The sequence below is a fragment of the Symphalangus syndactylus genome, chromosome 13 (genome assembly GCF_028878055.3).
Source record: "Symphalangus syndactylus isolate Jambi chromosome 13, NHGRI_mSymSyn1-v2.1_pri, whole genome shotgun sequence".
Classification (NCBI taxonomy): domain Eukaryota; kingdom Metazoa; phylum Chordata; class Mammalia; order Primates; family Hylobatidae; genus Symphalangus; species Symphalangus syndactylus.
The window spans coordinates 47,556,557-47,582,646 of NC_072435.2; the positions used below are offsets into that span (position 1 = coordinate 47,556,557).

General features: G+C 42.1%; 2 protein-coding genes across 2 annotated transcripts in view; both read right to left on the minus strand.

The window, feature by feature from the left end:
* The window catches only part of LOC129459385 (zinc finger protein 43-like), a 167,240-nt gene that overhangs the window by 8,311 nt on the left and 132,839 nt on the right, over positions 1–26,090 (minus strand).
* On the minus strand, positions 1,198–25,394 carry LOC129459424 (zinc finger protein 680-like). The gene is made up of 5 exons (XM_063616495.1): positions 24,154–25,394; positions 22,798–23,833; positions 4,240–4,366; positions 3,014–3,095; positions 1,198–2,828 (listed from the first exon to the last, which is right to left on the minus strand). The coding sequence occupies exons 2-4, from the start codon at positions 22,825–22,827 to the stop codon at positions 3,034–3,036; spliced, it is 219 nt and encodes a 72-aa protein (XP_063472565.1). The 5' UTR covers positions 22,828–23,833; positions 24,154–25,394; the 3' UTR covers positions 1,198–2,828; positions 3,014–3,033.

A 26,090-nucleotide genomic window follows, 5' to 3' on the forward strand; every position in this document is an offset into this window, starting at 1 on the left:
TGGAAAACAATAATAAGAGAAACGTTTACTCATAAAATCTGGTATGCAAGGCCAGGCATAGTGGCTCACGCCTGTAATCCCAGCACTTTGGGAGGCCGAGGCAGGTGGATCACCTGAGGTCAGAAATTCAAGACCAGCCTGACCAATATGATGAAACCCCGTCTCTACTAAAAATACGAAAATTAGCTGGGCATGATGGCAAACGCCTATAATCCCAGCTACTCAGGAGGCTGAGACAGGAGAATCTCTGGAACCTGGAGGGGCGGAGGTTGCAGTAAGCTGAGATCATGCCATTGCACTCCAGCCTGGGCAACAAGAGTGAAACTCTGTTTCAAAAAAAAAAAAAAAATCTGGTATGCAACATTGATGCACCATTAAAGAAGAATTTGTTTAGATAACTACAATATTTGACAGTAACTTTGTACTTTTGCATCATTGGCATGAACTGTACAGCAGTAAAATTTTAGAGAAAATGCAGTATAATCATAAATACAAGATTCTAATGAGAAACTTTTAATAAACATTTAAAAGAAACTACAGATAATTTTTATATTTTAAATAGATGCTATACTTACAAAAAGTGAAACTGCTGTAATCCAACTTTAGAGGCAAAGAATAGCCTTACAACTAAATTACATATATATATATTGCAGAATACGGTTAGAGCCTCTGATATATAAAACAAATATTTGGGAAAAAATTATATTATTTAGAATTAGGGTACAAAAGTAGGTACAAATCTTATCATTCTCTTTTACCTACAGCAAACTTAAATTTATAACTATATTAGTAAATATGGAGTGCTTACTAATTATCTAATTTACTTCAGACATAATATGTAAATTCTAGTATAATTGTCCTAAATGTCTGAATCCAAAATTACAGACAAATTTGGAAATAAAAAATAGAAACTGGATCAGGCACGGTGGCTCATGCCTGTAATCCCAGCACTTTGAGAGGCTGAGATGGGTGGATCATTTGAGGTCAGAAGTTTTAAACCAACCTGACCAACATGGTGAAATCCCATCTCTACTTAAAATACAAAAAAATTAGCCAGGTTTGATGGGGGACACCTGTAACCTCAGGTACCTGGGAGGCTGAGGCAGCAGAATCAGTTGAAAGTGGGAAGTGGAGGTTGCAATGAGCTGACATTGTGCCATTGCACTCCAGCCTGAGCAACAGAGCGAGACTCTGACTCAAAAAAATAAAATAAAATAAAATAAAAACTAAAAATGTATAGGGAGAGTGACAACAGTAAGATGGAAAAATAAAAGGTGCCCTACTTGCTTATCCCCGCAGAGCAAGAAAATTTGTCAGCCATCCTAGACAAAAATGCCTTTATGAGAGCCAGGTATCATGGCTCACACTTGCAATGACAGCTACGTGGTATGCTGAGGTAGAATTGCTTCAGGCCAGGATTTTAAGATCAGGCTGGGTTATGTAGCAAGACCCCATCTCAAAAATAAGTTCCTTTAAAAGAGCTTTGAGATCCAGGGAGGCAGTTGTAAAACTCTCATAAAGCCCAAGATTAAGGAGTTTTCTTTTTCAGAAGGCAGGCTCTCATTCAGATGGCAAACTACGGGACCCCTGTTCTTAACTACAGACCAGAAAATGGCCTACCCAACTTGGTCCCACAGAAAATTCTGAACTTACTCTGTAACCATCCCAAACTGCTTCCAGCCACAGTCTGGGAGAGGTTCTGTTCTTCAAACGCCCTGGAGGAAGATACTGGTTTATAGCGATGCAGGCCTTTACTGTGGACCCTGAAGCATTTAAATGACTGTTCCAGCTTCCTGAGCCACGGTTTATGGCCAGTTCTGCCTAACTAGAAACCCACACAGTTACCTGGGGAAATCCTCTCTGGTACTCAGTGAAAGCCGCACTCATCCACAACCTGATATAAAGCCCACCATATGCAGACCCGACTGCAAAAAACTGCCCTAGTGTTCTGCCCTACAGAGGAAAGTCCAAAAATAAAATGGAAATTACAACTACCCAAGCCCCTTGTAACAAGCCAACTAAAAGTGGACCCTAGTGCAGAACCAACAGCCTTGTGACCAAGCTACGACCCCTCTCCACTACAGGCCAGGTATGGTGGCTCATGCCTGTAATCCCAGTAGTTTGGGAGGCCGAGGCAGACAGATCACCTGAGGTCAGGAGTTTGGGACCAACCTGGCCAAACACGGCGAAACCCTGTCTCTACTAAAAACACAAACATTAGCCAGGCATGGTGGCACGGGCCTGTAATCCCATCTACTCAGGAGGCTGAGAGAGGAGGCAGAGGTTGCAGTGAGCCGAGATCGTGCCACTGTACTCCAGCCTGGGTGACAGAGCAAACTTCTGTGTTAAAAAAAAAAAAAAAAAAAGCCATGGTATCCAAAGTGATCTACAACTTTAATAAACTTTCTATCAAAATTCCAGTGGGACTTTTTTCACAGTAATGGACAATGCAATTCTAAAATATACATGAAACTAGAATAAACTTTGAACAAAGCCATCTTGAGGAAAAAGAACAAAGCAAAGAAACATCATAATTCATAATTTCAAATTATTTAAAGGTTATAGTAATAAAAACAGGATGAACTGTGCAGAAAATATACAAAGAAATCCAATGGAACAGAAAGCACTACTCACACATTTCAGACACGATGCAAAGAAAGAACTTAAAAAATAGTTTAATATAGAGTTTCTCAAAAGTATGCAGATATTTATATGTCCCCCAAAAGAATGGAAAAGCAGTCAGATTGTTCAGTCTCTTAAATGTCATGAAGAGGACTTTGGCTCTCACAGTAAACTTGAAGGAAGATCACCAAAGTGAAATAAGAATCCTGAGAGAATGTAAAAGCATAAGACAAAAGATACCCGTGTGAAAGCAAAATGAAAAAACTCAGGCTTCCCAGAAACTGTTTCCTTTGGAACATAGCTTCCCAAGTCACATTTTAAGGACTGGCTTTCCCCTTAACCTCTGGACTTCTCATCTGTGTTTGTTGTATTCACTTTCACTCTCACCTACCTGGGGGTTTGGCTACCATTTCATGTCTCCTCATAGGCTCCCAAGGCTCTTTTTCTTGCTCTAGACAGGTGATCAGGTCTGGCTTAGAGACAGCAATACCTGTTTCAATAAAAAATAAGTTACATGAATCTTGCTCATATTCTCCGATTATTAACCTAGTAATGTGTCAAGTATTAAGGGTGTGATAGAATATCCTAATCATTAATCCCAAAATACTAATTTTTTTTTTTTTTTTTTTTTTGGAGATGGAGTCTCAATCTGTCACCAAGGCTGAAGTACAGTGGTGCGATCTCAGCTCACTGCAATCTCCACCTCTGGGGTTCAAGCAATTTCAATGCCTCAGCCTCCCAAGTAGCTGGGATTACAAGCGTGTGCCACCATACCTGATTAATTTTTGTATTTTTAGTAGAGACAGGGTTTTGCCATGTTGGTCAGACTGGTCTCAAACTCCTAACCTCAGGGTGATCCACCTGCCTTGGCCTCCCAAAGTGCTGGGATTACAGGCATGAGTCACCGTACCTGGCCCCAAAATACTAATTTTTAACAAAAATTTCTTCTTGTTTGAGACAGAGTCTCACTCTGTTGCCCAGGCTGGAGTGCAGTGGCATGACCTTGGCTCACTGCAACCTCCACCTCCTGGGTTCAAGCCATTCTCCTGCCTCAGGCTCCTGAGTAGCTGGGATTACCGGCGTGAACCATCACATCTGGCTAATTTTTGCATTTTTAGCAGAGATGCGGTTTTGCCATGTTGGTCAGGCTGGTCTCAAACTCCTGACCTCAGGTATCTGCCTGCCTCAGCCTCCCAGAGTACTGGGATTACAGGAGTGAGCCACCATGCCTGGCCTTTAACAAAAATTTGTATATATTTAGAAAATATCTTATTTTGTAGGTTCTTAATTTCACTACCTGGTAATACTAATCAAAAATTAGTGTTGGCAATTAGATTTTAAGTTGTGGGCAACAATATTTTCTGCCACTTAATTTCTGGAATTACTACTAATCTGGAGTGAAAGACACAGATCAGCTCAGAAATGTGGAAAGTTCAGGTCAAGATGAAACATCTTGAAAAAAATTCTTTAGTGCACCAACAAATCCCCTCAATTTTTTTGAAAACAGGAATCTGAAACTCATGAATGCAAAGTATAAATTACCAAAAAACAATCTACAGAAAACAAAAATGAAATCTTTAGGGCATATTAGGAATTGAGTATTGAGGTTATGCTCACCCAGGAAGACCAGGTTTCTGTAGTTCTCTAACATCACATTCCTATATAAATTTTGCTGTGCAGTGTCCAGGCATTGCCACTCCTCCAGACAGAATTCTATGGCCACATCCATAAATGTCAATGGTCCCTAAAAAACACACACACACACACACACACAAACACACACATTTACCAAGTGGCCACAGGCAGAATTTATAATTTGACTCAAGGTAAAATGAGAGAGTAAAGAGAACAGGTTCTGACCTATAGAAGAGACTGAAATTATCCAATAAAATAATTCTTTAAATGGAAATATTCTCCAATGTATTTTCTACACCTGAGAAAAGAAAGTGGTGTAAGATCCACAACATCAGTGTATATATAATACTTTTCTGGATGATAAACTGTAAAATTAAGGGCATGAACACAAACATGTAAGTTTTTGAGTTCTCCATTTGCATCATACAGAATCAGTTGTGAATATTTTTCAGATAAAAACATGTTGAGTTAGAAGGGACCTTTAAAATATTAAGGTGTACAATAAACTGAGGATCCTATTAATGCAGATTATTTTTTCAGAAGATGTGGAATAAAGTCTGAGTTTCTAAGTTTCTAACAAGCTTACCAGTAATGACAATGATTTTGGCCCAGAAAGACTATTTTGTCAAACATCTAGTAAATGGAAAAGTCTGTTTTTTTTTTTTTTTTTTTTTTTTTTTTCTAGTTTTCTGGCCAGTAAACAACGATCAGAGCTTTCATTTTCTTTTTTTTTCTTTTTTTTTTTTTTGAGACAGAGTCTCGCTGTCGCCCAGGCTGGAGTGCAGTGGCGCAATCTCGGCTCACTGCAGGCTCCGCCCCCCGGGGTTCACGCTATTCTCCTGCCTCAGCCTCTCCGAGTAGCTGGGATTATAGGCGCCCGCCACCTCGCCCGGCTAATTTTTTGTATTTTTAGTAGAGACGGGGTTTCACCGTGTTAGCCAGGATAGTCTCGATCCCCTGACCTCGTGATCCGCCCGCCTCAGCCTCCCAAAGTGCTGGGATTACAGGCTTGAGCCACCGCGCCCGGCCTAAGAGCTTTCATTTTCAAAAGACAGATAAATGCAAAGAAATCCTAAGAAAGAAGAGCAGCTGCCAGATTAAATGTGATGGTTTACGTACATCAGTTGCATAAAGATTCTTAATAATATGGCCGGGCGTGGTGGCTCACACCTGTAATCCCAGCACTTTGGAAGGCTGAGGCGGGTGGATCACCTGAGGTCAGGAGTTTGAGACTAGCCTGGCCAACATGGAGAAAACCCATTTCTACTAAAAATACAAAAATTAGCCAGGCGTGGTGGCACATGCCTGTAGTCCCAGTTACTTAAGAGGCTGAGGCAAGAGAATCGCTTGAACCTGAGAGGTGGAGGTTGCAGTGAGCTGAGACCACATCATTGCATTCCAGCCTGGGTCAAAGAGCAAGAATCCATCTCAAAAAAAAAAAAAATTAAAAAAAAAAAAATATATATATATATAAAATAAATATATACATATATAAAATAAAAAGAAAAGTGGCGGGGCATGGTGGATCACGCCTATAATCCCAGCACTTTGGGAGGTCAAGGTGGGCAGATCATGAGGTTAGGAGTTCGAGACAAGCCTGGCCAAGATGGTGAAACCCCGTTTGTACTAAAAATACAAAAATTAGCCGGGTGCGGTGGCGGGCGCCTGTAATCCCAGCTACTTGGGTGGCTGAGGCAGGAGATTTGCTTGAACCCAGGAGGCAGAGGTTGCAGTGAGCCAAGATGGCACCACTGCACTATAGCCTGGGTGACAGAGAAAGACTCTTGTCTCAAAAAAAAAAAAAAAAAAAGAAAGAAAAAAGGAAAATAACTATTTAGGGAAACAGTCTGTCAGAGAGCCCTTGATAATCAAGTGAATAATTAACATAAAATGCACTAGAACAAATTTTAAGATGTGCTGATGCACGCAAAAAGACACAGCATCACTGCTGTGATACTGCCCCCAAAAAGTAAATTATAATCTAAATTTAACCATATAGAAATATCAGTTTTATGCAAAGTTCAAGGTACGGATGTCTCCCATGTTCTGTAATTTTTTTTTTTTTTTTTTTTGAGATGAAGTTTCACTTTTGTTGCCCAGGCTGGAGTGCAATGGTGTGATCTCGGCTCACTGTAACCTCTGCCTCCCAGGTTCAAGCAATTTTCCTGCCTCAGCCTCCTGAGTAGCTAGGATTACAGGCATGTGCCACCATACCTGACTAATTTTCTTGTGTTTTTAGTAGAGATGGGTTTCACTATGTTGGTTAGGCTGGTCTCAAACTCCTGACCTCCAGTGATCCACCCACCTCGGCCTCTCAAAGTGGTGGGATTACAAGCATGAGCCACCACACCCGGCTGTAATTTTTTTTTTTTTTAAAGATGGAGTCTCGCTCAGTTGCCCAGGCTGGAGTGCAGTGGCGCGAATCTCGGCTCACTGCAAGCTCCACCTCCCGGGTTCATGCCATTCTCCTGCCTCAGCCTCCCGAGTAGCTGGGACTACAGGCGCCCAGCACTACGCCCGGCTAATTTTTTTTGTATTTTTTTTTAGTAGAGATGGGATTTCACCGTGTTAGCCAGGATAGTCTCGATCTCCTGACCTCGTGATCCACCCGTCTCGGCCTCCCAAAGTGCTGGGATTACAGGCGTGAGCCACCACGCCCAGCCAACCTGGCTGTAATTTTTAATAGTAATTTTTAGTAGTTTATCTTTAGCACCCATAAAGCAAGTATATCCTGATAATATTTTTCAGAACTTTCTGCTTAAAAATGTCTTCTTGTTTAAACAAGCGTTTTCTGAATCCTGTTCTGCATAGAGCTAATGAAAAACACAGACTGAAACTCAACATTACATGTTCTCCTTTTTTAGTAAGGACCCCAGTTCTCCCCAATAGAAATCTTGAGTATCCACACCTTTCCATGTTCAACAACCATGAAAGGATCATTTTTAATATTGCAGTTCATAAAGTCACCGTGAGAATTCTGCATGACATATCAGAAGCCATGATGTAAAGAATGTAGAGAAGGCTCTGTTATATAGAAAAGAAATATTTTGCAGAGACCCTTGACTATCATAAAAATTTAAAAAGCAGTTAAAACAAACTCATTAGGGAGGAAAAACACAAAAGTAGCGAAGTACAGGTTTGCAACTACCAAACACATGGCATTCTAGGAAGCAGAGTGGACACAGCTCTTGATCTGAGACATATTTAGCTGAAAAAAAGCCATTTTTTTCTCTATCTCCGGGAATCCTTTCCAGAAGAGATTCTCTGGATAAATTACACCTGCATCTTGAGAATATGCCTTTAAAGCTGTCAGCACCACTGTTTGCCTACTACCACCACACCCACAGGCAGAACGACCAAGACCTGCAGAAAAAGTTCACCTATTTTTGTCCTTTATAACAGAAGAGATTCAGCAAGAATGAACTGCTCTATGGAGATATTAATATGAGTTTCACCTTTTCTATCCTCAGGTGCCCTCCTCTGCCAGGGACATCAGCAATTTTTGCTACAGTAATGGAAATATGGGCCACACTGTCCTGTCCCTACCAAACCCAAACAGAACAAGCCCTGTAACCACCCTTTAGTGCAAAAGTCAAACTTAACTCTTGTGTATGTATCTTGAACCTCTTATACTTGATTTTAGCCTCATTTTAGAGTCACATGAGGCACTTAATTAAAACAACATGGATGCTTCCACCCAGAATCTGAACCAAACTATAAACAGAACAATAAGCAGGCCTGACCTAAATAAGGCCTCGAAAAAGGGTGAATCTGAACAGAAAAAAAGCAGAGACGAACTATGTAGAATTCCGTTCCCTGGCCGGGCACGGTAGCTCACGCCTGTAATCCCAGCACTTTGGGAGGCCAAGGCGGGCAGATCGCAAGGTCAGGAGACATCCTGGCTAACAGGGTGAAACTCTGTCTCTACTAAAAATACAAAAAATTAGCCAGGCGTGGTGGTGGGCACCTGTAGTCTCAGCTACTGAGGAGGCTGAGGTGGGAGAATGACGTGAAGCCAGGAGGCAGAGCTTGCAGTGAGCCCAGATCCCACCACTGCACTCCAGCCTGGGCGACACAGCAAGACTCCATCTGAGAAAAAAAAAAAAAAAAAAAAAAAAATTCTGTTCCCTATGCCACTGGGATATTTCCTGTTCGGTTTTTCCTAAGCTTACCTAAGACGAAATTAAATTCCAGAGTTTGCAGTTTGTGTAATTTTAATCTTTTTTAGCCACTGCCCTGTCAATTTCATAACATATACCAATAAGCAATTTAAACAAATCCCTTAAGGTTTTCTAGAGGAATTTATTATTGTAAGATAAATATGTATTCTTAGCAAGGTAAGATGAATAGAAACAGTAATATTAACTTTTTTCAATAAACATTCCTTTAAGTGATGATATCAGAAGTCAGAACAATACAAAGAAAGTGGACAAATAAAGCCCAAGTATTTTTTTGCACACATTTACTCATTGTACCCATCATATAATGCTAAATTCAACCATGTATCCAGCTGCTTGCCTAGACTAAAAATTCCTGGATGACAGGGACGACTGCTTCATGTATTTTTTTAATGGCCATATGAAATGGTAGAAATTAGTTTATCTGTTTGAGTCTCCAGATCTCCTGTTTTTCACTCAATGACAAGAAAACTGGAAAAACTCTCATCTGGGTACCAATTTATATAAGATGAGAAACAAGAACAGCATGACTAATTTATCTTGGACTGAGACAGAGCAGAATTAACCATCCTTGTCAGCCTGACACAATTCTGTTCTGGACATTCTCAAATGTCGCAAAGATGTCTAGTTGATTGTGAGAGGATTCCCAGTGACCCAGAGCTGACTGCCCAATGATAAGCTGGGCAAGAAAGAATCAGGCCTTTTTTTTTTTTTTTGTGAGATGGAGTTTCGCTCTTGTTGCCCAGGCTGGAGTGCAATGGCATAATCTCAGCTCACTGCAACCTCCAAGCGATTCTCCTGCCTCAGCCTCCCAAGCAGCTGGGATTACAGGTATGTGCCACCACACCTGGCTAATTTTTTTTGTATTTAGTAGAGATGGGGTTACACCATGTTGGTCAGGCTGATCTCGAACTCCTAACCTTAGGTGATCCACCCATCTCGGCCTCCCAAAGTGCTGGGATTACAGGTGTGAGCCACCGCACCCAGCCTCAGGCTGATTCTAAATAGAAAATAGAACTGCCCGGCCGGGTGCGGTGGCTCACGCCTGTAATCCCAGCATTTGGGGAGGCTGAGGCGGGTGGATCACGAGGTCAGGAGATCGAGACCATCCTGGCTAACACAGTGAAACCCCGTTTCTACTAAAAATACAAAAAAAAAAAAAAAAAAATCAGCCAGGCATGATGGCAGGTACCTGTAGTCCGAGCTACTCTGGAGGCTGAGGGAGAATGACATGAACCTGGGAGGTGGGAGCTTGCCGTGTGCTGAGATCATGCCACTGCACTCCAGCCTGGGTGACAGTGAGACTCTGTCTCAAAAAAAGAAAATAGAACTGCCCTGGTAGAGCACCAGAACCTGCATCATCTGTCCTGATTAGCTAGCTCTTAGGTAAGAAAAAAGACAAAAATACTCCAGTATCGTATTTTATGGGTAGGTATAGCTGTGGTCATATCTCTGGACATTTTATGGTCTTGATCTCTCAATCCTAAGATGCTTGTTCACACTTACAGATTCTGCCATTAGATTCTATTTATACCTGGATCCTCTCACGTAAGTGTTAGCAGGTCACTGAACAAAATCTGAAAAGTTCAAAAAGCCACACTCTCAAAGGGGTCTTTAAGATGTCTATGTTGATTTCTCACAATGCAGAAAATGTCTCTTGCTGATTTTCTGTACATTCTCAATCCAAAACCTGGCCCTGTCTTGTGAATCCCAGGCAGAGGCCAAACTGTATGTGCAGATTCTATGTTGGATCAACCTGGCTCTGCATTCTTGGGTGTTAAAGCAAGCAGGGTACAATCAAAAGAGAAATCCCCTCATAGAGGCTGCTGTAGCACATTTTAAATAATATGTTTACCTAAAAAAAAAAAGAAAGAAAGAAAGAAGAAATCTGAGGCAACATGAATATAAGTAAATCATTTATTTGGGCCAAGCTTGAGGATTATAACCTGGGAGGAATGATTCAAGTTGTCTGGCATGTAAACTTTAGCAGCAGTTACAAGTAGATTTGTAAAGGCAAAAAAGAGGGGCAGAGAGTGGACTGGTACAAAGTTGTTTGTCAGGTCCACTTAGGCTGGGCACGGTGGCTCATGCCTGTAATACTAGCACTTTGGGAAGCCAAGGCAGCTGGATCACCTGAGGTCAGGAGTTTGAGACCAGCCTGGCCAACATGGTAAAACCCTGTTTCTACTAATACAAAAAATTAGCTGGGCATGTTGGCATATGCTTGTAATCCCAGCTACTCGGGAGGCTAAGGCAGGAGAACTGCTTGAACCTGGGAGGTGGAGGTTGCAGTGAGCCTAGATTGCACCATTGTACTCCAGCCTGGGCAACAAGAGCGAAACTGTCTCAAAAATCAAACAACCCAACCAACCAAAAAAAAAAAAAAAAAGTTGTCAGGAAGTCTTATTTATTTACAGAAATAACACTGATTATTGATTGGATATACATTGTTAAGGTTTAAGGTATGGGTTATAGTGTCCAGTGTGGCATTATTAGTTTAGTTTATAGCTACTTGTGGCAATAGCAAATAGTTTCAAGAGATAAATATATAGTTCAAAGGGAGGAGAAAGAAATAATTGTGTTCTCATTTTAATGTCTCTGAGTTTGAAAAAAGGACTTGCATTCCTCAGATTAAAGTTTTTTTTTATTTCTCAAATCTCAAAACCCAGAATCAGAATTTGGGGCACAGATTTAGTGGAGCTAAATCTGGTGTAGTGGCAGCAGGTTTCACCTACACAGTTTAGGGCTTTTTTGGCAAGAGGAAGAAAGTGAAAGTGGAGATCCTTATATCCACATGTCTACTCAACGCACACGTTACTTTGATCGGGTTTCTGGGCCCCATGGTCTGTGAATCACTTTCAGGTATGAGGATACAAGAGTCATTGAAAAAGGTAAAACAGCCTGGGGCAGTGGCTCACACCTGTAATCCCAGCACTGTGGGAAGCCGAGGCAGGCAGATCAGGAGGTCAAGAGATCAAGACCAATCTGGCCAATATGGTGAAACTTCGTCTACTAAAAATACAAAAATTAGCTGGGCATGGTGGAACTCACCTGCAGTCCCAGCTACTTGGGAGGCTGAGGCAGAAGAATCGCTTAAACCCGAGAGGCAGAGGTTGCAGTGGGCCAAGATGGTGCCACTACACTCCAGCCTGGGCAACAGAGCAAGACTCCATCTCAAAAAAAATAAAAAATAATAAATAAAGAGGTAAAATGGTTGGTTCCTTCTCTGTGAAGTTTGTAGAAATCTTGTCTATCCTTTCTAGAAGTGACTACAGTTAATTACATATACCAAATAGGCAAAAAAACAATTCCACCTGCATATTTAGGGGACATCATACACTTTGCAGCACAACTGTGAATAGACTGGAAGCCTGAAAGGAAAAGTTTCCTCTAGATTAAAGCTTGGTTGGCACCTTATGTGTTTATATTATGTCTGGTAATTCAAGACAGTGTCTGGAAATGGAATTTAAAAAAAATTTCTATAGCCCCAAACTCTAAAATGACAGAACAGAAATAAAATTGTTTATTACACAATTAAACCAGAATGTGAGCGACATCACAGTAAATCTGCTTAAGAGATTGCAAAGACAGAAAGACAGTTCAGCAGGCTCACTAAGCCTGAGCAGTGATTCAGGCTCAGTTTCTACTTACAATGGTGACACGGAAAAAATACTGCTGGGTTTGGCTGAGTGCAGTGGCTTACACCTGTAATCCCAGCACTTTGGGAAGGAGGCGGGCAAATCACTAGGTCAAGAGATCGAGGCCATCCTGGCCAACATGGTGAAACCCCATCTATACTAAAAATACACAAATTAGCTGTGTGTGGTGGTGCATGCCTGTACTCCAAGCTACTAAGGAGGCTGAGGCAGGGGAATCACTTGAAACCAGGAGGCGGAGGTTGCAGTGAACTGAGATCATGCCACTGCACTTCAGCCTGGTGACAGAGTGAGACTCTGTCTCCAAAACAACAACAACAACAACAACAAAAAAAAACCTTGGGTTTTCAGCATGAATTCAGGTGATGGTAACTCCAAGAGTTTTCATCGTGCATTCACAGGCACCACGGGACACTAACAGAGCTTCTGAAACAGACATCCAAAGCATTAGAAAGAAAAACAGCTCTCCATTTGAGTAACACTGTATTGAGGAAAAAAAAGAAGTTCAAAGCATCTTAAGAAAAAACTCAGATTAGATATAAGATTGATCAAGTCAGCCAAAAATATTCCCCTTAAAGAAATTTCTCTCTAAACGAAGTGCACAGCTACTCTCAGCACAAGAAACATGAGCATTATGAAAAACATATATATATTCTCAGCAGAATTTTCTAAGGTTTCTCTTCCATGTCTGCTGCTGTCTCATCTCCTAGCCATTGGATGGGAGTTCCATATTGGAATACATCTCACAATTTCCACATGCACCTTTCGATGAAGTATTGAAATCTTGAGTTTATTCATATAGTGTAATATACTCAAGTTTGCAACACTGCTAACTGAAGCGCTACTATGAGGTTTTTTTTTGAGATGGAGTTTCCCTCTTGTTGCCCAGGCTGGAGTGCAATGGTGCGATCTTGGCTCACTGCAACCTCCGCCTCCCAGGTTTAAGCAATTCTCCTGCCTCAGCCTCCCGAGTAGCTGGGATTACAGGCATGCACCACCATACCTAGCTAATTTTTCTATTTTTAGTAGAGACAGGGCTTCTCCATGTTGGCCAGGCAGGTCTTGAACTCCCAACCTCAGGTGATCAGCCCGCCTTGGCCTCCCAAAGTGCTGGGATTACAGGTGTGAGATACTGCGCCCAGCCTTTTTTTTTTTTTTTTTTTTTTGAGATGGAGTTTCACTTTTGTTGCCCAGGCTGGAGTGCAATGGCACGATCTCGGCTCACTGCAACCTCCGCCTCCCAGGTTCAAGCAATTCTCCTGTCTCAGCCTACCAAGTAGGTGGGATTACAGGCATGCACCACCATGTCTGGCTAATTTTGTATTTTTAGTAGAAATGGAGTTTCTCCATGTTGGTCAGACTGGCCTTGAAATCCCGACCTCAGGTGATCCACCTGCCTCAGGTTCCCAAAGTGCTGGGATTACAGGCGTAAGGCACCGTACCCAGCCTCTGAAGAGCTACTATGTTTTTTGAGTGGCCACCTGACCTGTTTTTATTTGTCCTGTAATAGCAGCATTCCAATTTAGTTAAATGAAATACACTAAAATTAAGCTTCCCTGTAATTATCCAATTGGATAAATTAATAAGCATGTCAGACTAACATCTATTGTAACAATTTGGTAGTGACTTTTCTTTGGATATTAGATATAAATATCTAAGTATAACCAACTTTAATGTACTAGTCATAATGTATGTAGTATTTTAAAAAAATTGTCTGTAACCATATTTCAGTTAAAACCACTTTATATTTCAAAGTATGAGTAAGAATGTTAAAATAACTATTTAGGCCAGGCATGGTGGCTCATGCCTGTAATCCCAGCACTTTGGGAGGCCAAGGTGGGCAGATCACAAGGTCAGGAGATTGAGACCACCCTGGCTAACATGGTGAAACCTCATCTCTAATAAAAATACAAAAAATTAGGCCAGGCGCAGTGGCTCATGGCTGTAATCCCAATACTTTGGGAGGCTGAGGCGGGTGGATCACCTGAGGTCAGGAGTTCGAGACCAGCCTGACCAACATGGAGAAACCCTGTCTCTACTCTAAAAGTACAAAATTTAGCCAGGCATGGTCATGCATGCCTGTACTCCCAGCTACTCAGGAGGCTGAGGCAGCAGAATCACTTGAACCCAGGAGGCGGAGGTTGCAGTAAGCTGAGACTGTGCCATTGTACTCCAGCCTGGGTAACAGGAGTGAAACTCCGTCTCAAAAAAAGTAAATTTAAGGAAAAAAAAAAATACAGCCGGGCGTTGTGGCTCACGCCTGTAATCCCAGCACTTTGGGAGGCTGAGGCGGGTGGATCACAAGGTCAGGAGATTGAGACCATCCTAACACGGTGAAACCCTGTCTCTACTAAAAATACAAAAAATTAGCCGGGCGCCGTGCTGGGCGCCTATAGTCCCAGCTACTTGAGAGGCTGAGCCAGGAGAATGGCGTGAACCCAGGAGGCGGAGATTGCAGTGAGCCAAGATAGCGCCACTGCACTCCAGCCTGGGTGAAAGAGTGAGACTCTGTCTCAAAAAACAAACAAACAAAAATACAAAAAATTAGCTGGACGTGGTGGCACATGTCTGTAGTCCCAGCTACTCAGGAGGCTAAGGCAGGGGAATCTCTTGAACTTGGGAGGCAGAGGTCACAGTGAACCGAGATCGTGCCACTGCACTCCAGCCTGGGCGACAGAGTGAGACTCCATCTCAAAAAAAAAAAAACAAAAAAAAACACCACACACACACAAAAAACTACACAGACTCCACGGTTGAGTTTACACACTGAACTGTTCTTGCTTTTGCAGTGTAAGTACTTCAGCCTGCAAATATTAGATAATTATCTTGGATTATCAGTTTTCTGTGAAAGAAATTTATTCAGTATTTTTTAGTTTTTATCATTCTGTATTTGTAAATTTAATTCTTTCTTCGTACTAAACTCCTGTGTGCTCTTAAAATGAGCTTTAATCTAAACAAATCTGTGTCTATTTTAAAAGACTAAAAAAAAATTAAATTTTCCCAAATCAAGGTTAAGCAATGAATCTGAGGTCTTAAATAAAGACAATCATGAGTCAAAAAGAATGCCAAAAGGTTTATTTGGATGTTAATATGATTTAAATATATTTCAAAAAAGCAACAAAAATATCTCCATATAATCTAAATGCTTTAAGAAAAAAGAGTTGAACAAGATATTCTCTCTTATTTTCAGGGAGGATAATAAAGCCTCTGATTTATAATTTATATTTTCTTTTACAACAGCCAGGTCTCTGGACATACTGAACTCTTGAACATCTGAATTTCAGTAGACATTGGATTCATTGAGCTCCGTCTCAAAAAACAAAAAAACACAAAACCTGACATCATAAAAGAACAAGAGAAGAAAAAGCAAACTGACCTCTAAGCTAACAGAGGACAAGAAATAATGAAAATCAGATCTGAACTGGAGAGTTAGACAAAAAATTATAAAAATATGGAGAAGGCTGGGCGCAGTGGCTCACCCCTGTAATCCCAGCACTTTGGGAGGCCGAGGTGGGTAGATCACTTGAGGTCTGGAGTTCGAGACCAGCCTGGCCAAATAGTGAAACCCGGTCTCTACTAAAAATACAAAAATTGACCATGTGTAGTGGTGGGCACCTGTAATCCCTGCTACTCGGGAGGCTGAGGGAGGAGAATTGCTTGAACCAGGGTGGCAGAGGTTGCAGTGAGGCAGAGGTTGCGGTGAGGCAAGGTTGTGCCACTGCACTCCAGCCTGGGCAACAGAGCGAGATTCTGTTTCAAAAACAAAATGAAACAAAACAAAACAAAACAAAACAAAAAAAAAGGAGAAATCCAGGAGTAAAATCTTTGAAAGAATTAATAAGATAAATAGCGCTCTAGAGAGATTAATGAAGAAAAGATCCAAATAAACACGATTAGAAATGACAAAATGGCCATTAACACTGACCCAACAACAACAAAATAATTATTCAAGTCTGTAACGAACACCTTTATGTAAACAAACTGGAAAATCTAGAATAGATCGATTCCTAGACACATACATCCTCCAAAGACTGAAAAAAAAAAAAAAGTATCCCTGAAGAGACCAACAAGATTCAAAATTGAAGTATAATAAATAGCCTAGAAACCAATAAAAACTCAGGACGAGGCATATTCACAGAAGAATTCTACCAGACGTACAAAAAAAAGCTGATACCATTCTTACTAGAGCCATTCCAAAAAATTGAGAAGGAACTCTTCCCCAAATCATTATATAATAGCATTATCCTGATACCAACACCTGGTATAAAGCAAAACAAGAAAACTTCATGCCAATGATCTTAATATAAAATGATGGAAAAATTCTCAACAAAATACTGGCAAACCGAATCCAGCAGTATATCAAAAAGCTAATCTACTATGATCAAGTAGCCTATATCCGTGGGATGCAAGGTTATTTCAACATACACAAATCAATAAATGTGATTAATCACATAAACAGAACTAAAGACCAAAACCACAAGATTATCTCAATAGATGCAGGAAAATCTTTCAAGAAAATTTAACATTCTTCATGTTAAAACCCTCAACGAACTAGGCAATGAAGGTACATACTTCAAAATAATGAGTTATCTGTCACAAACTCAAAGCCAACATACTGAATGGACACACATAAGTTGGAAGCATTTCTATTTGAAAACTGGCACAAGACAAAGATGGCTTCTCTCATCACTCCTATTCAACATAGCATTGGAAGTACTGGCCAGAGCAATCAGGCAAGAGAAAGAGAAAGAAAGTCAGACTACTCTTGTTTGCAGGTGGCATGATTCTACACCTAGAAAACTCTATAGCCTCAATGGAAATTTTTTTTTTTAATTTTTATTTTATATTTTGAGATGGTATCTTGCTCTGTCACCCAGGCTGGAGTGCAGTGGCACAATCTCGGCTCACTGAAACCTCCACCTGCCAGTTTCAAGCAATTCTCCAGCCTCAGCCTCCTGAGTAGCTGGGATTATAGGCCACACAACTACGCCCAGCTAATTTTTGTAATTTTAGTAGAGACGGGGTTTCACCATGTTGGCTAGCCTGACCTCGAATTCCTGACCTTGTGATCCGCCCACCTCAGCCTCCCAAAATTGCTGGGATTACAGGCATGAGCCACCACGCCCGGCCCCAGGAAAGCTTTTAAAAAGACAAACAACTTCGGCAAAGTTTTAGAATACAAAATAAATGCACAAAAATTAGTAACATCTCTGTACATCAACAATATTGAAGCCAAAAGCCAAATCAAAAACACAATCCTATTTGCCACAAAAAGAATCAAATATCCAGAAATACAGCTAACCAGGGAGGTGAAAGATCTCTATGACAAGAATTTTAAAGCTGCTTCAAAAAGTAAGAGATGACACAAACAAATGGAAAACCCTTTTATGCTCATGAATAGAAAAGGTATCATTAAAATGGCCAAACTGCCCAAAGAAATGTACAGACCTAATTCTGTTTCTACCAAACAACCAAAAACATTCTTAACGGGACTAAAAATAACTATTTTAAAATAAATGTGGAACTAAAAGAGAGCCTAAATACCCAACGCACTCCTAAACAAAAAGAACAAAACTGGAAGCATTACATTACTTGACTTCAAACTATACCACAGGGCTACAATAACCAAAGCAGCATGGTACTATTATAGAAACAAACTCATAGACCAATGCAACAGAATAGAGAGCCCAGAAATAATGCCACACACCTACAATCATCTAATCTTCAACAAAGCTTACAAGAGAAATGTAAAAAAAAATTTCTATTTAATAAATTTGCTAAAATAACTAGCTACTACTATGTAGAAAACTGAAACTGGACCCTTTTCTTACACCATATACAAAAATCAGCTCAAAGTGAATTAAAGTCTTAAACTTAGAATGTAAAATCATTTTAAAAAAAAATTTTGGAAGGTAACCTAGGAAATCATCCTAGACATAAGAACCAGAAGATTTCATGATAGAGATACCAAAAGCAATTGCAACAAAAGGAAAAATTGACAAATGGGACCTAATTAAACTACAGAGCTTCTGCATAGCAAAGAAAACTATGAACAGACTAACTAAACCAGACAACCAGCCAGACGCGGTGGCTCACGCCTGTAATCCCAGCACTTCGGGAGGCCAAGGCAGGCAGATAACAAGGTCAGGAGTTCGAGACCAGCCTGGCCAATATGGTGAAACCCCATCTCTACTAAAAATACAAAAATTAGCTGGGCCTGGTGGCACACGCCTGTAATCCCAGCTACTCGGGAGGCTGAGGCAGGAGAATTGCTTGAACCTGGGAGATGGAGGGTGCAGTGAGCCGAGATTGTGCCACTGTACTTTAGTGGGGCAACAGAGTGAGACTCCGTCTCAATTAAAAAAAAAAATTATGTGGTAAACAATTAGTCATATGAAAACACTTCTAGGAGGTACCAAGTTTCATCTCATAAAATTTAGCATTAAACTGAGAAATCAAGATGACAGGATATAGAATACAGATAATCACCTTTACAAATTTACCCTGCAAAAAGAGTAACTGATGTTTTTATTAATCTGTGTAACTCACCACTTATATACCACGTTTTCTTATAAAAATGTATTAATTTTGTACAGCCAAATAAAAGAGATTTTCCCTATTCTTTTCCTTGGTAGCATTCTAAAAGCTAAGCCTTGGAATTCTGTTGAAAATCACCCAGCCATAAAATAAAAGACACCAGAGAAGATTCCTAAACTCACTTTGGGAAACAGAAAGGTAAATGATAAATTTTTTAAATTTTATTTGTTTATTTTTTAAACAGAGTTTCCCTGTTGTCACCCAGGCTGAGTACAATGGCGCGATCTCGGCTCACGCGATCTCGGCTCACTGCAACCTCGGCTCACTGCAACCTCCGCCTCCCAGGTTCAAGTGATTCTCCTGCCTCAGCCTTCCGAAGTAGCTGGGATTACAGGCGCCTGCCCCTGCACCCAGCTAATTTTTTTGTATTTTTAGTTGAGACGGGGTTTCACTATGTTGGCCAGGCTGGTCTCGAACTCCTGACCTAGGGTGATTCACCTACCTCGGCCTCCCAAAGTGTTGGGATTACAAGCATGAGCCACTGCGCCTGGCCTGTGACACTGTAGCACACACAGCCATTGTGGTTATCTTGGTTTATCCCTAGACAGTACTGAAACCCAGGACCAGAAAAAAACAACAACAAAATTATGTGTGGCTGAGGAAAAATCACCCACATTTTTTGAAAGGAAAAACTTGACCTAAAAACATTCTGAGAAAGTCTCTGGCTGGGCGTGGTGGCTCATGCCTATAATCTCAGCACTTTGGGAGGCCGAGGAGGGTGGATCACCTGAGGTGGGCAGTTTGAGAATGGCGTGACCAACATGGAGAAACCCCGTCTCTACTAAAAATACAAAATTAGCCAGGCATGGTGGTGCATCCCTGTAGTCCCAGCTACTCGGGAGGCTGAGTCAGCAGAATCGCTTGAACCCAGGAGGCAGAGGTTGCAGTGAGCTGAGATGGCTTCACTGCAGTCAAGCCTGGGCAACAAGACCTAAACTTCATCTCAAGAGGGGGGAAAAAAAAGAGTCCTGTGCCTAGGGAAAACAAAAGGAAAAAAGAGGCCAGGCATGGTGGCGGAGGCAGGTGGATCATCTGAGGTTAGGAGTTCGGGACCAGCCTGGTCAACATGGAAAAACCTTGTCTGTAACAAAAATACAAAAATTAGCTGGGAATGGTGGTAGGTGCCGGTAGTTCCAGCCACTGGAGTGGCTGAAGCAAAAGAATCGCTTGAACCAGGGAGGCAGAGGTTGCAGTGAGCGGAGATCACATCACTGCACTCGAGACTGGGAAGCAAAGCAACATTGTCTCAAAAAAAAAAAAAAAAGTAAAGAAGTAAAGAAAAGGAAAAGAGGCACAGAGATTTTTATTTTTTACAAAGAGTGTAAGGGGATTATTTTTTGCTTTCTTTTCAATATGGAAAATATTTTCAAATAGACAACAAAATTTATGCCGGACTCGGTGGCTCACGCCTGTAATCCTTGCACTTTGGGAGGCCAAGGCAGGTGGATCACGAGGTCAGCAGTTAGAAACCAGCTTGGCCAACAAGGTGAAAACCTGTCTCAACTAAAAATACAAAAAAATTAGCCGGGCACGGTGGCAGGTGCCTGTAATTCCAGCTACTTGGGAGGCTGAGGCAGGAGAATCGGTTGAACCCAGGAGGTTGCAATGAGCTGAGATTGCACCATTGCACTCCAGCCTGGGAAACAAAGCGAGAGGAAGGATGGAAGGATGGAAGGAAGGAAGGAAAGGAAGAAAAATTTAAGTCCATCCAATGATTTTTCAAAAAATAATTAAAATATCTGTATCAAAAAGGTACAGATATCTGAAATATCTTTATCTAAAATGTATCTCTGTATCTAAAATGTACACACACACACACAAAAAATAGCCCAGCACGGTGGCTATTTGTAAGTGCTGTAATCCTAGCACTTTGGGAGGCTGAGGTGGGTGGATCACCTGAGCTCAGGAGTTCGAGACCACCTGGCCAATATAGTGAAATCCCATCTTTACTAAAAATATAAAAAAATTAGCTGGGCGTGGTGGCAGGCGCCTGTAATCCCAGCTACTAAGGAGGCTGAGGCAGGAAAATCGCTTGAATCCGGGAGATGGAGGTTGCAGGGTGCCGAGATAGCACCATTGCACTCCAGCCTGGGCAGCAAAAGCGAAACTCTATCTCGAAAAAACAAAAAAACAAAAAAACAAAAAAAATAGTTGATGACGTGAATTGCAGAGAAGAAGGTGGCATTTGGGATTGTCAGAAATAAAGGAAAATTTAGTTTAGTTTTTTTTTTTTTCAGAGGGAGTTTCGCTCTGTGGCCCAGGCTGGAGTGTAGTGGAGCGATCTCGACTCACTGCAACCTCCACGTCCCGAGATCAAGTGATTCTCCTGCCTCCCAAGTAGCTGGGATTACAGGTGCCCGCCACCACACCTCGCTAATTTTTTTTGTTTTTGGAGACGGAGTCTCGCTCTGTTGCCCAGGCTGGAGTGCAGTGGTGCAATCTTGGCTCACTGCAACTTCTGCCTCCTAGGTTCAAGAGATTCTCCTGCCTTAGCCTCCCGAGCAGCTAGGACTACAGGCACGCACCACCATGCCCAGCTAATTTTTGTATTTTTAGTAGAGACGGAGTTTCACTATGTTGGCCAGGCTGGTCTTGAACTCCTCACCTCGTGATCTGCCCACCTTGGCCTCTCAAAGTGCTGGGATTACAGGCATGAGCCACCGTGCCTGGACTGAAAATTTAGTATTTTACTCAAACCCATTAGGCTGGAGGAATGGGGAGTAGGGTGTAGACTTCAGATCCTGCTTGAAACATATGAGAAAAATGCAGAGGAAAATCACTCTTCTGTGGAGTGTGAAAATAATTAAGTGGCAGGATGCTAGGGTTTCTACCTTATAAAAATCTAACTCAAATGTGTATTTTGTAAATTGCTACACTGAGGAAAAAAAATTCAGCCTTTAAACAACTATAAACTGCCAATTAACCCGATTATATAACCAGGAAATTTCCACCTTAACCGTACAAATTAAAAAACTATATAACTCTACCTAACAAAGTACTGAATTTGGTTTTCTTCATCATGCGCCTTCTAAAAGTCTTTCCTGGCCAGGCGCAGTGACTCACGCCTGTAATCCTAGCACTTCGGGAGGCCGAGGCAGGCGGACTGCCGGAGCTCAGGAGTTCGAGGCCAGCCTGGGCAACACGGTGAAATCCGGTCTCTACTAAAACAGAAAAAATTAGGCAGGCGTGGTGGTGCGCGCCTGTAGTTCCAAGCTACTCAGGAGGCTGAAGCAGGAGAATCACTTGAACCTGGGAGAGGGAGGCTGCAGTGACCCCAGATTGCACCACTGTACTCTAGCCTGGACGACAGAAAGCGAGACCCCGTCTCAAAAAAAAAAAAAAAAAAAAAAAAATGCCTTCATTCCCCATGGACCCCAAAGTACAAACCTTACAGTCTTAAATTACTCTTTGATTAATATTTTTGTGATGACTCTCATTTTTTTTTGTTTTTTGAGACGGAGTCTCACTACGATGCCCAGGCTGGAGTGCAATGGCGCGATCTCGGCTCACTGCATCCTCCGCCTCCTGGGTTCAAGCGATTTTCCAGTCTCAGCCTCCCGAGCAGGTGGGATTACAGGCGCCCACCACGCCCAGCTAATTTCTGTATTTTTAGTAGAGACGGGGTTCACCATATTAGCCAGGCTGCTCTCGAACTCCTGACCTCGTCATCCGCCCGCCTCGACCTCCCAAAGTGCTGGGATTAAAGGCGTGACCCACCGCGCCCGGCCGACTCTCCTAAGTTTCTAATAGACCAAAAGAGGGACTGGAAATGCCACAGACCAAAGCTCTTCCTATTCGTGAAACTGCATCACGAGTCAGGATTCTCCCCTGACGACCCTCTGTGGCCCCTGCACAATTTGGGAGAGACGCCGCGTTGCGGCTGCAGAGCTACCCACAGAGTGCTCCAGGCCGGGACACAGTCACTGCGCAGAGAAGAGACAGGACGCCCGGGGCCGGCTGCCAGCGCAGGCGCCATCTTATGGCTGAAGGAACTGAGGCCGAGCTGGGCAAGAACTCCCGCACGCGAAAATTGTGGAGCTGACTGCGTTAAGGCCTGAGTCACGCCACAGCCCCTTCCCCCTCTCGGGATGTCGGACCGGCACTCTCACCATTTCTAGGCTTCCGGGGGGTCCTGGCATCTTAGCTGTGGATCCCCTAATACCTGCAGGTCACAGAGCCACAGAGGCTGGACCTCTAGCAGCAGAGGACACAGAAGAGTGGAAACGAGACGCGGAGCTCCAACTGCAGCCAGAGACAAAGGCCCCGCCACATCCCGGAAGCCGCCCTGTCCTCTCCTGCCCCGTGCCTGATTGGACGGTTTCCAGCCCAGCGTCCCTGATTGGATAACTTCTAAGGTCCTGCCCCCGCAAACCGAGTGAAAGATGTGATCAGACGTTGGGCTGAATGAAGAAAGAGTGACAGCCTAGGCTGCAGCCTTTTCAGGCAGGGCTTCCTCCCTGAGCTGAGCAGGCCCAACCCAGAGGGTATTTGCCTTTAACCTCGTGTATAAGGTCATCTGCACTTATACTATATGGCTAGTAAAAAATGAAAATAATTGTTTTTAAATTTCACCTTTTATGAACTTCTTGGCTTCTGGTCCTTTGAGTAGGAAGTATTACAAACATTGAATATTTTATTATTTATCCTCTGTGGGGTTTGTTTTTCTTATTCTTGAGAGGGAGTCTCTCTGTTACCCAGGCTGGAGTGCAGTGTCATGACTGCAGCTCACTGCAGCCTCAGCAATTTACCTGTCTCAGCCTTCTGAGTAGCTGGGACCACTAGCATGTGCCCCCATGCTCAGCTAATTTGTTATATTTTTATTTGTAGAGATGAAGCCTCACTAGATAGCCCAGAATGGTCTCAAACTCTTGAGCTCAATGAATCCTACAAAGTCAGACTACCAAAGTAGTGGGATTATAGGCATGAACCATCACATTCAGATTGAGTTTTTATTTTATCAAAAAAATTTTTTAAAGCATTGAGGTCCATTAATTCAAGGATATGTTATGCACATTTTTAAAAGTAAATTAAAAAGCATATACAAAAAGAGAAAATTTTTTAAAAAACTAATATTACCAGAAAAAGTTTAGATCTCCTGACTTTATGTTGCAGTATGGTAATGGAATATTCTTAGTAGACAGTATTCTATTTTCATAAGAAATTCAAAACAAGTAGGCCGGGCGCGGTGGCTCACGCTTGTAATCCCAGCACTTTGGGAGGCCAAGGCGGGCGGATGACGTGGTCAGGAGATCGAGACCACGGTGAAACCCCTTCTCTACTAAAAATACAAAAAAAAAAAAATTAGCCGGGTGTGGTGGCGGGCGCCTGTAGTCCCAGCTACTCGGAGAGGCTGAGGCAGGAGAATGGCGTGAACCCGGGAGGCGGAGCTTGCAGTGAGCCGAGATTGAGCCACTGCACTCCAGCCTGGGCGACAGAGCGAGACTCCGTCTCAAAAAACAAAAAACAAACAAAAAAAAGAAATTCAAAACAAGATAATTTCCAGGTTTTAGAAACTGATGCAAAACATAAAAATATAGAAAATCGCCAACCTGTTCCCATGCTATAGCGTTACCTGAAATATAAACTGGGCAAACTCAGCAAAAGACAATTTAATCTCAAGTTTCAAAATAGGTGCAGAAGTTCTAATAGAATAATAATGGAATCCAGGATTTTATTCATAAAAAGGCTAAAAAGCGACCATTCTCTGTGATTTTGAAAGTAGAAATTTGTCTAAACAGATGTGTATTTGCATCTACATTTGCCTACTTACTTATATATAGATATATATATATATTTTTTTTTGAGACGGAGTGTTGCTCTGTCTACCAGGCTGGAGTGCAGTGGCACGATCTCGGCTCACTGCAACCTCCACCTCCCGGGTTCAAGCGATTCTCCTGACTCAGCCTACCGAGTAGCTGGGACTACAGGCACATGCCCCCCACGCCCAGCTAATTTTTTTTATGATATATCCATTTATTCAGATTACTCAATAATTAAGAATTATATTTTCTATGAATACCAGCTAATTTTTTGTATTTTTAGTAGAGACAGGGTTTCACCCTGTTAGCCAGGATGTCTCCTGACCTGGTGAACTGCCCGACTCGGCCTCCCAAAGTGCTGGGATTACAGGCGTGAGCCACCGTGCCCAGCAGCTTTTAAACATTTTAGGAAAGCATGAGACATCAATAAATATGTATAAGATCTTCCTTCCCTCCCTTTTTCCTCCTCTTCCTCCTCCTCCCTCCCTCTCTCTCTTTCTTTCTTGGTTTGATCCAGTAACACAGGACAACTTGAGGTGAGGGCTTCCAGGTCATAAGTAAATAAGAGATAAAAGTCTGGATTATTTTGAGTCCTTGATAAGCATTCAACTGAATACACAATTTAGTCTGTCTCAGTGAATCTGCATATCTAAATTAACAGCAGTGCAGAGGAAGCAATCAGATGTGCATTTGTCTCAGGCGAGGCTCAGAGAAATGACTCTGAGTTCTGTCTTTTATTCTCAAGGAATTTCCTTGTTGGCTAATCGTAAAGTATGTAGCTTTTTTATCTTTGTAGTTATCTTATTTAGAAATAAAATGGGAGGCAGGTTTGCCTGACATAGTTCCCAACTTGACTTTTCTAGTGGCTTAGTAATTTTGGCATCAAGAGACTTATTTTCCTTTAACAGTGGAAACCTCTCTCATTATCAAGTGTAGAGGTTAATAAAAAAAACTCATAAACACAAATATAATTATTGCTACATCTTTCAGAATAGCCCATTCTAAATTTTTTTTTTTTTTGGAGATACAGTCTCGCTCTGTTACCCAGGCTGGAGTGCAGTGGTGCAATCTCAACTCACTGCAACCTCCGCCTCCTGGGTTCAAGCAATTCCCCTGCCTCAGCCTCCCGAGTAGCTGGGATTACAGATGTGTGCTACCACGCCTGGGTAAGTTTTGTATATTTAGTAGAGACGGGGTTTCCCAATGTTGGCCAGGCTGGTCTCAAACTCCTGACCTCAGGTGATTCACCCGCCTCGGCCTCCCAGCGTGCTGGGATTACAGGAGTAAGCCACTGCACCCAGGCTAGAATAGCCCATCCTAATTTAATTCTCATTTACTATAGACTTTTTTCATAATTTCATAGTGGATCTTAATGTTGGAGGCATTCAAACCAGAGCAACTTAATCTTGAATAGCAGCTGTGTGAAATATGCTGAAACCTTCTTGGCTGCCTCCCCAGGTTAGGCATTCTTAGTCACAGGATGAGATAGGAGGTCAGCACAAGATAAACAAGATACATTGCACTTAGCCATTTGTCATAATCTTCTGTTAGCAGGGTGCAGGCAGAAACAGAATCACATATTTAGGTCATGGATGCAGAGATATGTCACAAAGCTCCTGTGGTTAGGGTCAAGAAAGGAGCTT